At 42.6% G+C, this 13,168-nt stretch overlaps 1 protein-coding gene across 2 annotated transcripts in view; it reads left to right on the forward strand.

Annotated features, from left to right (window-relative positions):
• The window catches only part of sh3bp4a (SH3-domain binding protein 4a), a 14,541-nt gene extending 1,638 nt beyond the window's left edge, over positions 1-12,903 (forward strand). Inside the window, exons 2-6 of one of the 2 annotated variants that reach the window (XR_799080.1) lie at positions 3,821-3,987; positions 4,457-6,804; positions 11,210-11,398; positions 11,505-11,784; positions 11,967-12,903. Coding sequence is in view for 1 of the 2 variants with exons in the window: in XM_010778764.1 (XP_010777066.1) it covers positions 3,864-3,987; positions 4,457-6,804; positions 11,210-11,398; positions 11,505-11,729 (2,886 nt within the window). In the remaining variant the exon portion in view is untranslated. Of the gene's footprint in view, positions 1-3,820; positions 3,988-4,456; positions 6,805-11,209; positions 11,399-11,504 lie in introns of both variants that reach the window. The other variant, XM_010778764.1, reaches the window with a different exon arrangement.
• The last annotated feature ends 265 nt before the right edge of the window (positions 12,904-13,168 follow it).

Consider the following 13,168-nt stretch of genomic DNA (forward strand, 5'->3'; position numbering starts at 1 on the left):
ACACACACACACACACACACACACACACACACACACACACACACACACGAGCACACACACACACAGTATTGTTTTTCTCTGTGTTGATATAAAACTAAACTAACTACAAATATATCTTGATTATAGTGATTAAGTAAGATGTTAAATACGAAAACTAATGCTATAAAGCAATGATAGTATACACAAAAGCTTTTGTAAGGTTGAGAACAACTATAAGAATAATGTAAAATTCTAATTAGGGTGAATAATTTGGACCAACTGGTGTAATATATCTCACTTCATTAATCCCCATTATTACACCATCAGTTAAAAACAGTCTTTTCATGGAATTATAAATGTGAAATCTAGCTGTTTTTAAAATGTGTTCAGAATTAATTACATTTCCATGCACAGTTTATCAAATGAATGCTTTCCCCCCTGCTGAGAATAGACTTCGGAAGTAAATGATAGCTTTAAAAACTCATTTTCTGCCCCAAAGTTGACTTGCTGACTTGTTAAAGGGCACATGTTGGGCTCATTTTGGGTTCCAGTCCTGCAGCTCAGAGGTGGAAGCAGCACTAAAACCAGGCACTTAGCGGCCTCATTTACCTGGAAATCCATCCTGAGGAGAGCGCAGAGATTGTAATATTTTACGGATGAATTTCCCCGGTGATGAACGGTGGCACACTAATGTAGTTGACCACATGCCAACTGCAGATTTTTTACTTATTTCTTTATCTTCTGATACTCTGCAGAGTAAAAAATAAAACCTGGTAATGTTACAAAGCTGCAGCAGGGCAGTGTGGACAAAATATGCAGGAAAATTATAGAGATAACATGAAATTAAAATCCTCAAAAGTCACATGTATGTCACTCATAAGCCTCAGGCAACTTCTACGGTGGCCCATAGGGGACAATCTGTTACAGGCATTTATCAAACTTCCAAGAACATAATTTCCCTCAGCCCCTTTTTCCATCCATTTCTTCTGCTGGTTAACCGCCCCCACATTGGAGGTGTGAACACTGACCAGATGCATGCTGGGAGCAGAGCTGCATCGCCTCAGGCCACAACAGGGCAGTCGTTTAGGTACCTGTCTCAAAGTAGACCTAATGTTTTTATTTCCCTGAGGAAAGGACATAATTAAACCAGAGTGCCTGCTCACAGTTTCCTGCAGGATAAATGAATGAAAAGGAATTTTTGTATCATCACGTTTAAAATAATTTACTTTGTCTTGAGGCGACAACCTGCAGCAAAAAAGAGGGAATGACTGATCTTGCAGACCTCATCACACTGACTGAAGAGTATTTAGGTTTGTTCGATGGTGATGTAACAGACATCGAGCCCTGTAGCTGCCTCTCTTTGATCTGGGATTAGTTTTTGTTGGTACGTTTATTCAACAGGGGATAAAGTCTGAATATTAAGCACTGTTGGTTAGGTTTGACATGATCCTGTTGTTTCATTCCCCCTCCTGTAATCTGCTCATTTTAAACAGCTGTGATGGCAAAGTGATACATTTTCCTCGAGCATACGGAGGCTGGAAATGGTTATTATAGTGATATTCATCCAGGGATTAGACCAGGCCGCGGCTCGGCTAATTAAACGTTCTACTCCCCGCTTCGCCTCTCCGTCAGCCTGACTGAAATGAGTTTATAACGCAGTGTATTTCACAAACTCGTGGGGGGAAACATATATTTCCAATCTTGAGGATGTCTACCCTGCAGCAGTTTTCTTAAATCTCCTGAGAGCATCTTGATTTTCCTCCTGTAATAGAAATGTCTCTTCCAACGTGAAGTAAAGCAAGTTCATTTCCCCAAATGCTGAATACCCTTTGTCTTGTTATTCTGTATCCATGCAGGGTATCACAGTCTTGTTTTTGCAATTATTATAATTTTCACTCTGCTACATTTATCTTACTTTCATATCATGTGTTTACATATAAACTATGCTGATAAGATTTCATGCAGTACTAACTAATAACCCAGTATTTCATCTAAAGCTGTCTCCCCATTGACAAACTACAGCATTACAATGCTCTTACATGTATGTCATGGTAATGAAAACGTAAAAAAAAAGTTGTTCTGCATACTGAGTACTTTTACTTTACCCAAAAGCATAATAGGGCCTCTTTAAGTAACATTTTGAATGCAGGACTTTGATTTGTAATGGAGTAGGTATTTCTACTTTTCCACCTCTAGTGTTTTTATTGTTTCTCCTCTTCAAATCAAGGAAATGAGTTTTTCGAAGAATCCAGTTTGCTTTGAACTGAACCTCCCAGCTCCAGTTCCTCCTCTTGTCTTCCCTCACCTCCTGCTGCATGCAGCGGGGATGGCCTCCATGTTATAACAAAGCCGGGGACGCTGTCTTTGTCGCTGGCTTCTTATTGATCGCAGCTGCCCGCTGAGTGTTCATTTGAAACTAGAGGGGCTTTTTGTATCGACGGGCAGGCGACACGCTCCCTGATGAGCAAGAAAATGAAATGTCAGCTCGGAGGAGTTTGACTGGATTTCAGCTAGAGCTCAAACAGATGCAGCCATTAAACAAAACCTACTTCAACTTCCCAGAGTGCACCTCTGCTCTAAAACCATTCCACTTTTTCACTGTTTGTCATTTTGAGGTAAGAGAGATAAGAAATATTACTGCATCTGCTCAAGGGGAAGGGTTTTAATAAAGGGTGAAGTTGGCTGGGAAGCAATGAAAGCACAAATAGTAAAGCTTTTCGTAGACATTAAGATTAATAGGGCAAAAAAAGCAATTTCTTTTAATATCTCTCCTCTACTGTGTGTTATTCTCAGTTATGTCTGAAAACAGGTCCTGCTATGACAAAGTGTACTGCTGTCTTTTATGAAAGGCAAACACCTGCAGCTGAATTAAAAAACCTCAGCATTTAATGTGAGCAGAAATTCCTCTCTAAGATAATGAGTGGCAGCTTCTGCAGTCTGTGTTGCTTTAATCAGATGAAAATGGCATCATTAGTGTGGCAATGCAAATGTTCTCAGTGTCGCAGCTCAACACTTCCTGCAGGAATAATACAAGTCTCTGGCGACTGAAGGAACGGCGTTTTGCTGCAAAATATTTCTGGCTGTCTCTCTAATCAGATTACTGTCCTCTGCTGACTCTGTGTTTTCATACACTAATTGAATCACAACTCAATTCGGACAAGGAAATTGGTGACTTGCTCAACACAATCAGAGATGTAAATAGTGAAAACACAGAGCAGCGGAGTAAAAGCAACCGGAGGGAGAGATGTTTGCTGCTTTTAATCCCCTGTTGGAAAATATTTTGCAGCTCACAATAATGTGTCACACAACAGTGTTTCCAGCTTTGTGTGATACTTTGATGCAGAGGACATTTTTTGTATCATCTATTCAAGCATTCGAAATAAATGGTTGAATGCAACTGTTATTAAGGAATGATACTGGCACATCCATAATGGAGATACCATTTTCAGCTGTTCACAAATAAAGAATAATAAAATAAAGAAATAAAGAAGATAAATAAAGAAATACGGTTTCCTGAGATGTGTTTGCCTCATTCTGCACATTGTGTTTCTGACCTTCCTCATTGTCAAATCACTCAGAAATGCAATCTTGTTTTGTGTCATATATTTATTTATTCTCCATTGCACTGCTCCTCAATCACATCTCTCTACTTCTTTCCCTCGGAACATCCTTCATAAATGCACTGATATTCGTCAAGCTTATTTTCTGCAGCTTTGACCTTAGCAGACTTAAACTCTGTTACTGATCTAGAAGATGATACTTCATACAGTAGCGTTGCTTTCAAATTCATTTGTGCATTGCATCAAATTGATTGAAAATGCTTTGTTTGTTTCCAATCCAGATGAAAAGCTGCCAATGAGCGAATTCTGTGCTGAGTAGCGGCCATGGCTGCCCATCGCATCGTCAGAGTGACGAGCAACAGTCACGTCCTGCCTCGCTGCAAGTCTGAAGGGACGCTCATCGACATTAGCGAAGGGGTCAATGGGGCCAGTCTCAACGATGTCAAAGGTCAGTTTTTCTCTCTACTCAGTCATATGTGGACCCTATTATTCTCTCTCTGGCTCTTTCACTTCACTGGTTGCATTGCATTAAAGCTTTGTTTACATGCTCCATATACGCTAATGATGTCAACTAAAAATAGAGAATTGTGCAGTACATTATGCAGCTCATTTGCTCATATGTTTGCTTACTGATCTACAACATGTGTCCTTGCTTTCAGAATAAGTAAAGGTTTGGTTTTTTTGGGCAATTTGTATCACATATTTCGTACTTCCTGAACCCTTTGTTAGACCCCTGTCTGATCTGTAGTACCCTCACCTCATTGTTTCAACTGGCCCATTACATTTGTCTGATTAAGAGCATTTAACTGCAGTATTTTGATTAATCAGCCATTGAGTGCACCACTTTGTAATCAAGTTAGAAGACCATCACTCATGTTAGTAGATTATATCTGTCTAATATCTTCTTTCCTTTTCAGTGCCTTCTCCCAGTGCCTTGAGGCTGGACACTTCCTCCTCCTATGGAGCAGCGCAGGAAGTGGTCGCCATAAAGGATTACTGCCCCAGCAGCTTCACTACGCTGAAGTTCTCCAAAGGGGATCGCCTCTATGTGTTGGACACGTCAGGGGGGGAGTGGTGGTACGCGCACAACAACACGGAGATGGGCTACATCCCTGCCGCCTACGTGCAGCCGCTCAACTTCGGGAACTCTTCGCTCAGCGACAGCGGGATGATTGACAGTCTTGGGGAGGGTTACGAGGATGGGTCGAAGGAGTTTGGAGGCCTAGGGGAATGGACAGGGGTTTCCCTTAAGCCTTCCCCAATTTACAACAATACTCCCTTTGCTGTGAACCCCTTTATTAAAGATCAAAACTGCAAAGATTCTGGCGCTAGGAACTCAACGGACCTTATTCTATTTGATGCACTGGCATCTCCGTCATCTTGCTCAAACTTGACCTCTAGTACAATCATGACCAATGGGTTCAGCAGCTGCCACATTAACAGTACAACCCCCACAAGCCCAAATCAAGAGGTTGTACCTAACCTCCACAGGGATAATCCCTTTTTCAGGAGCAAACGTTCCCACAGTCTCTCAGAACTGTCCGTCCTGCAGGCGCAGTCCAATCCATCCTTACCTTCTTCGGGGTTCTTCTCAGGCCTTAAGGCTCCTTCCCCGGAGCAGTTTCAGAGCCGGGAGGACTTCAGGACTGCTTGGTTGAACCACAGAAAGCTAGCCAGGTCTTGCCATGACCTTGACTCTCTGGGTCAGAGTCCAGGGTGGGGCCAGACGCAGCCGGTGGAGACCAACATCGTGTGCATGTTGGACTGTAACGGAGGCGTTGTTCAGCTCCCGGACACCCAAATCAGCATTCACATCCCTGAAGGCCACGTCAGCAATGGAGAACACCAGCAGATCTCCATGAAAGCCTTGCTAGACCCTCCTCTGGAGCTCAACACAGATCTCTGCTCCACAGTGAGCCCTGTGGTGGAGATCAAGCTGAGCAACATGGAGACAAAGTCCTTCCTCACGTTGGAGATGAAGGTATCGGTAACAGTCAAGAAGGAGAGTTGTCACACTGCGGATGTGCTTTGCGTTCGCAGTGACTGCAAAGAAGGGCCTTACACGCCGATCCCTAATGCGTACCTTTACAAGGACACAGTCCAGGTGCAGCTGGATGGTCTGGAGCCGTGCATGTATGTGGCTGTTGTTGTTAAGTCCCAGTACATCAGCCACAATACAACTGTGTGGGATCATGTGCAAAGGAAAGTAACTTTGGGCGTCTACGGACCCAAGCACATCCACCCGTCGTTCAAGACAGTCGTGGCCATGTTTGGGCATGACTGCGCCCCTAATAACTTGCTGGTAAACGAGGTGGGTCGCCTGGTGAGTGCTAGCCCGCCTGTGGCCCTCCAGCTTTGGGGCAAGCACCAGTTTGTGCTGGGGTACCCTCAGGACCTCCTGCTGGGGTTGTACTCCAACATGTCTAACTACGAGGTGAAGTCCTGCGAGGGGACTGGGGTGATTCGGGGGTTCCAGGTCAAACTGGGGAAAGTGAGCAGGCTCCTTTACATGATCACATCGCACAGTCCAGACAGCATTTCAGATTTTACACTCAGGGTCCAAGTTAAGGACGCACTTGACTGCATCCTCACGCAGTTCTGCGTCCAAACACCACCACCGCCACCCAAAACCGAAGCAAGGATATCAGGCCAGAGGAGGTTTCTAAAAAAAAGAGAGGTGGATAAGATCGTCTTATCACCGCTAGCCGCCACTTCAAAACACCCAAAGTTTCAGGACCGGTGCATCATCAACCTGAAATTTGGCAAATTGATCAAAACAGTGATCAGGCAGCAGAAGAGCACGTATCTGTTGGAGTACAAAAAGGGGGATGTCGTTGCTTTGCTCAGCGAGGAGAAAATCAAACTGCGAGGGCAGCTGCGGACTAAAGAGTGGTACATTGGATACTATCAGGGGAAGATGGGACTCGTCCATGCCAAGAACGTTTTAGTTCTGGGTAAAGTCAAGCCCATTTATTGGATCGGGTCGGATCTAACAACCACAGTGCTGCTGGAGCAGATCCTGAAGCCTTGCAAGTTTCTTACGTACATATACGCAACAGTGAGGACGGTGTTGATGGAGAACGTGGGCAGCTGGAGGGCGTTTGCAGACGCACTAGGATACGGGAATTTGCCGCTGAATTATTTTTGCAGAACAGAGCTGGACAACGAGCCGGAGAAAGTGGCTTCGGTTCTGGAGAAGCTCAAAGAGGAGTGTACGAACACGGAGAGCAAGGAGAGGAAGTCCTTCCAGAGAGAACTCATGATGGTGAGAGCAAGGTTTTTATTTCTTAAAACGTTCTGTTCCTCAACCAGATTGTGTTTTTTTGAGAAACAGACAAGTCTTTTTGAGCAGAGACTCTTGCCTTCCAGGTGGTATTAAGCAATCACGAACTTTGAAGATGAATCCTTATTTTCCTTAAGTTTGAAAGTACACAACTGACCTTTTAAAAGTGTTTCCAGGGGGATGAATACTGTACTGCCCCCTGCATAAAGCAATGGGATGCTGCCTAAATGAGGTCTACATTTCAATAGTAATTCATCCATAAATCCCCCCAAAGTTGTGAAGAAAGCCTTTAGCAAGTTCTCAGAGCCATAGGTGATGTCTTAAACAGTGAATCTGATGATATTAAACAGAGAAAAGCTGTAAATTCTCCCACTTGAGACCTGAAAACAGGCTATATATTGCATCTTTGCTTATTGAATTACTTAATGTGTTATTCTCTTTGTATTTTAGTGTAAATTCAGGAACACTAAGTTGCCCTTGAACAGAACAATGGCTGTCATTAAAGTCCTAGAAACACTAGCATTGCCCTCCAACTGTTAGATTGCTGCAAAGGCATTCATGCTTGGCAAAAGCATTTCCTGCACCGATAAATGTTAAAGTAAATTGTCCAGCATTATTGTGACACTGCTGCAACAGCTATTATGCTCAAATGATGTCCATTAGAGAGAGAGCATTCCTCGGATGACTGCTTCATCGTTAGTTAAGCTTTGTTGGAGCGAAAAAAGAACAAAAATGTAATTTCATCCACAGTCAGAGTCAACCGCTGTCTGATTGATTAAAGCTTCTCTGCAACATGATTTCCTTCCCCTTCAGCAGTCGAGACACAATCTGAGTGTAAACTGGAAGGATTTCGTTTTAATGCTCCATCACGTGAATGGTAAATAACATGTGTTACAGCCTGAGGAGGCTGACACAGGACGAGTGAAGCGGGGAGAAAATCCTTTAAAGGGAAGTGAAGAAATAAAACTTCAATCTGCAGTTTGAGAGAAACACACGTCGGCCTTGATGTGTTTTTCTAAGTCAGCGCCCACTCCCTGCGGGAAGCAAATTGTCCTGGGATTGTCCCCCCCCCCCCCCCCCCCCCGCCAGAGGCTATTACTCAGTTATTTTGCTAAGTATGTTTTCGAACCTCTGTTTATCGAGGCAGAGGTGAAGAAGCTGTGAGCAGCAGCTGGAGTTAAAGGGCCTTGCTAAATGGGATTTTGACAGTAACTGTTTAAAGTAAAGGTGTTGCCGTTGAATAAAGTGTTTTCCATTGCCACTTATCTGCAACCAGTGTTAAAGGAAGTATTCACATCCTTTACTTAAGTAGAAGTACTAGTATACACTGCATCTGAAACTTGTTTCCCGCAACAAAAAGTTGCTGCTCAGTTCCCTGCCGCACTATAAACCACTCCTGGATCAGGATGTGTGTGTGTGAAAGTGTGTGAGTGTGTGTCCCCTGCGACATTTTCCCCAGAGAGCATTAAATTGTCCTCATGCTGCAGGATCAGGGTCCAGTGAATCACACAGGCTTGAGTTACTAAATCTTCCAGAAAGAGAGAAAAGCCGTCTTATGTAATTGTTGCTCAAGAATAAAACCCTGCAGTGAAGAACCTCTGGGTTCAAAATCCTCCATTAACAAACAAACCTTTCATTCTTCTAATAATCAGGCTTTTATTCTGCACTTCAAAGATTCACTGAGAAATGTTCAGAATAAAAGTTACCCAATATGTTATCCTGGTGTTTCCCAGGAGCACTTCACTAACCAAGTTGAGTTTATTGGAATGAAATAGTCTTTTAGAATCAAGGAGTGATGTGTTTTCTGTAATGAGAGAGGAGGCAGACACTCTGTTGTGATTGGTCCCACCCCTTAGCCTATCACGTACAATCTGTTGGAGCGCAATTGTGACACATGAATGATGTCATAATGTTACAGAAGTAAACAAAGGAGTCCAATGGAGGCGTTTCAGGACGGAGGGGAGTGTGTGTGAGGGAAGAATTTAAAGTGAAAATGAGCTATAAGAAAATAACAAAATGGATATGAACAGTTGATCAGTTGAGTAATTGTACAGGTTAACAGCATATGGTGTCTGTAGGGGAGGTTGTCAGGGTTTGTGTTTTAAAAGCAGCGACAGGTGTTCTCAGGTGAAATGTGAGCAGGCATTGATCAGGACGGGCTGGGGGCCTCGGGGGCATCCGACACCGCCCTGAGAATCTTTTATCACCCCGGCTTGAGTTACCGGGGCAAAGTAGAGAGCCTCCGCTGTTTTTCAGCTGGAGGAGAGAGCTGTTTAATAAAACATCCTGCAGGCCGTAATCCATCCTCTGCCTGGAGACTGCCGTTAAACCAATGACTTCAGTCAGAAGACTCAACAGATAATTATCTTTCTGCTGTGACACACAGTGAACATGTTGATCAAGGGCTGAATTTTTCAGTTAATTGCAACAAAAACGAAAAATGTGTGAAATTTGAGCTCCTCTGCATATTGTAGCTTCAATGTGAAGTATGTCATATTACACTGTCTGTATGTATTACTGGGGACTTTCAGAATTGCAAAAACACTTCTCATTCTTCTGGGTTTCCCTTTCTTTGCTTCTCTACCTGTGAGTGTTATCCCATAATAGCTTTTGGAGGTGCAGCTCGCTCAGTGACAGGCGTGCGGTCAGCTGTCTCCTCCGTCTGTCCGTCTGCTCCGAGGCTTCCTGCAGGTCTCAGCATATCGGATGATTCTCAGACGCTTTGGTCTCAAACGGAGCAGATTTATCTATTTTTAGAGCAGAATCATGTTGTCAGCTAATAACGTGGACCACACCGACCAAAGCCAGGCTGCAAACGGAGATAAAATATGTGTGATGTGTTTACTTCTAAATGTACGGCATGATTCATACATGCAACAACCTTATGTCATACATCAACGTTTACTAGCATGAATTAATTGTCATGCATTGGTCAAATTTGGCATTTTGCTGCTATTTTGCTTCCATTACATGTCGTCTTTCAGAAAAAGCAAGTCAAATACACCTTTATTTTAAAATGTTATACTAACTTTGTATATTTGCTTCTGATTCCACATTTTCTCTATTATTTGCTCAATGTTTTCATTTAACAAATGACCAAAAAACACAAAAATATGTAATTGAGGGAGAAATCAGTATCAAGTGTTGTCTTTTAAAATCCGATTGGAGTGATTGAGGACATCTCTCATGGATGTGAGTAATCAGACGGGATGAATCACATCGTGATGCGTTCAGGGTGCTGCTGTTTATTATTTTCCTAAAGGCCATTAAGACAAATCTTTTCGGAGGAGTTTCACGCGACACTGACCTCTGATGTGATCTGATGAAGCCATTAATAAACTGCTGAGCTGGATTGAAGAATGATTTATTTCATAAAGCAACGCATAATCCATCAATAAGTTCCCATGCCTTATGATGATGACAACTGAATTCCCATTACATTTACCATCACTTCAGATTCCTCCATTTGTATTATTGCATCATTTGGTTCCTGCATTTTATTTCATATTGAAATTCTTACATTATTGCACATCCTGCATCTTTTGGACTGCCATGCTTTACAGTAAGCACCAACACTTTGTAAACTGTCTGCAAAACTAAATGCTGCACCTCATCTGTGAACTTTCCAGGAGTTGCTGCCTTGTTCTTGATATTTAGTCTCAATTTCTAGCTTTTCATGTATATTTTTGAGTATAATTTGAAATATCTTTTAGTAAAATCCCCTCAAATGTTTGTTCGATCTTGTCCAGATCATAGTGAAAAAGAAGGAGACACATTTCCAGAGTGTATCCGCTCGCTTGCTGCTTTCTGCAGAGAGAAATCTCCTGCAATGAGCCTGAAAGGTATCACCGCAGGACACGGCTTCACTTTGAAGTGTGTGTGTGTGTGTGTGTGTGTGTGTGTGTGTGTGTGTGTGTGTGTGTGTGTGTGTGTGTGTGTGTGTGTGTGTGTGTGTGTGTGTGTGTGAAGATACAGTATGCCTGCAGCAGCTGCTTTTTTATCTTATCTCCGGGTGGACACACGCTGCCTTTTCTGCTCTTGATAAAACGTATTTTTTTTAAATCTCGCCTACAGTGTGTTTTGCAGTCAGCTGCTGTTATTAACTCTCAGACTCTCCTGTAAACCGGGTTAGCTGCATATTTACAGCCTGAGGGTCAGCACTACTTACAGCAGGGGGATTTATATTCACACTCTCACACATAAAGAAAGAGGTTTTTCTTTAGAAACTGTGTTTAACCTCTTAACGTTTAGCCCTGTGGCCACTTTCAAGACAAACAGGACTCTATCTAATGAGGCATCATGTGACGATGCAGGATAGGAGAGGACCACAAACACACATTTCCTACACAAATGTTGAATGTACCCCTATGTGTCTCTCCTCCTCCAGGCGCTGCTGAAGATGGACTGTCAGGGTCTGGTGGCGAAGCTCGTGCTGGACTTCGTGCTGCTGACCACGGCGGTGGAGGTGGCGTCCCGATGGAGGGAACTCGCAGAGAAGCTGGCTCGAGTCTCCCGACAGCAGATGGAGGCGTACGAGGCTCCGCACCGAGACAAGAACGGACAACTGGACAACGAGGTGAGTGCTATGTATTGATTCCTCATTCAGTTTGTGACTGCTGCTGTGTTCCTGTAATCTGTAAACGATACAAAATACAATCCCCTCTCTCTCCTTCACCGTTTAGTCCATGTGGAAGCCGGCCTACGACTTCCTCCTGACGTGGGCCGCCCACGTGGGGGACAGCTACCGGGACGTGATCCAGGAGCTGCACCTGGGCCTGGACCGGATGAGGACCCCCATCACCAAGAGGTGGAAGCACCTGACGGGGACGCTGATCCTCGTCAACTGCCTGGACCCGCTGCGGGGCGCCGCCTTCTGCCCCACCGGGTACGGAGACTTCGCCGTGTGAACATCGTATTGGATTCAGTGTCATCGATTAACAGATGTTCAGACACCGTCGAAAGGTAGTTGGTAATGAAAAAGTCAAAGTGAAAGTGATGCCTCTTGATCCTTCTACCTTTTTACTCTTCTTCATCTTTTTGTCAACTCACTGTTTGTCTTTAACACTTTCTGTATATATTTTTCAAGATTTCAAATGTATTACAGTTTGTTTAAGTCGTTCTTTCCGTCTCCAAACCTTCCTCAGGACAACAGCAGAGACCTCAACCACTGCAATACATAACCTCACAAACTGTGACCTTTGGCCATCTTTAAACACTCATTTGATCCCCATACTGAACATTTGTCTGCAAGCCAAACAATGCTAACTCTACATGTACAATCCAGAGGATGTGTTTCCACAGATTCACACACCACGTTTCAGCTGTGTTACAGAATCACAATCTGATATGTTCTTTCCAAATAAAACCCAAAAGGAGCATGCACACCTGGATGTTAAGCCCAAAACATCCAGATAATAAAATGTTAAATTCTTGCATTTATTCGTAGTGCATCCAATATTTTCCAAATGTCCAACTTTTGCACACACAAATGTTCTCTTTAATCAAAGATGATAGGATAAAGATAGACTTTAAATGCATTTCTTAAAGTCCTGCTGAAGGTGATTTCATGTCAATTTTTTCATGCAAAATCAGTATTTTCTAAACTTCGGACTCAAAGTGCATCTTAAAAGTGCAGCATGAATAAAGTTGTTATCATTTCATGGAGAGTTCATGTTTTAATTAAAACAGTATAAGTCAGAATTAACAGGCGACCACAGTTTATTGCTTAAATAAATGAAATATGTGACTTTAAACTGTGAAAACTAGTATCAGAAAATATCTAGTTTTTGTTAACTGTATATTTAAAGAAGCATAACTTGTGTTTTTGAGCATTTTCTCTGACTTTGTGCTCTCAGCAAGTATAATGAATTGTCTTTGATGCTTTTGTTGTTCATTTCTTCATCTGTTTTCATTTCTCATTCAGTATTTGTTGTTTCAATATGTTTTGTGACTGCTGCAGTGTTGCTATCTGTTTGGATTATGAACAGAGAAATGTGCGAGGAGTTTATATATTTGTACTAAAGCCTGTCTCTGATCTGTTTCTGTTCAGAAAGTTTCAATAAAACTGGAAATTAAAAATAATATGCAAGAACAATCACTGTGTGTGTGCATGCAGAAGAGGAAAAGACTCTATTTTAAGTTTATCCGAACATTAAATCACGCTGATATTTTTGTAATATTTGTAGTAAAAACTACATGAAGATCTAATGAAATTGTCCAAAACAAAATTGGCTGTTAAAGTTCTTGTTTTTACACCTTTAAGTGTTTTTATGACTGTGGAATACATTTTCTTTGCACACTATAATTGCCTTTGATGTGGAGTTTGCATGCATTTTGCATATGTTTA

The sequence above is a fragment of the Notothenia coriiceps genome, unplaced genomic scaffold, assembly GCF_000735185.1.
Source record: "Notothenia coriiceps isolate Sejong01 unplaced genomic scaffold, NC01 NC01_scaffold00019360, whole genome shotgun sequence".
In the NCBI taxonomy this organism is placed as follows: domain Eukaryota; kingdom Metazoa; phylum Chordata; class Actinopteri; order Perciformes; family Nototheniidae; genus Notothenia; species Notothenia coriiceps.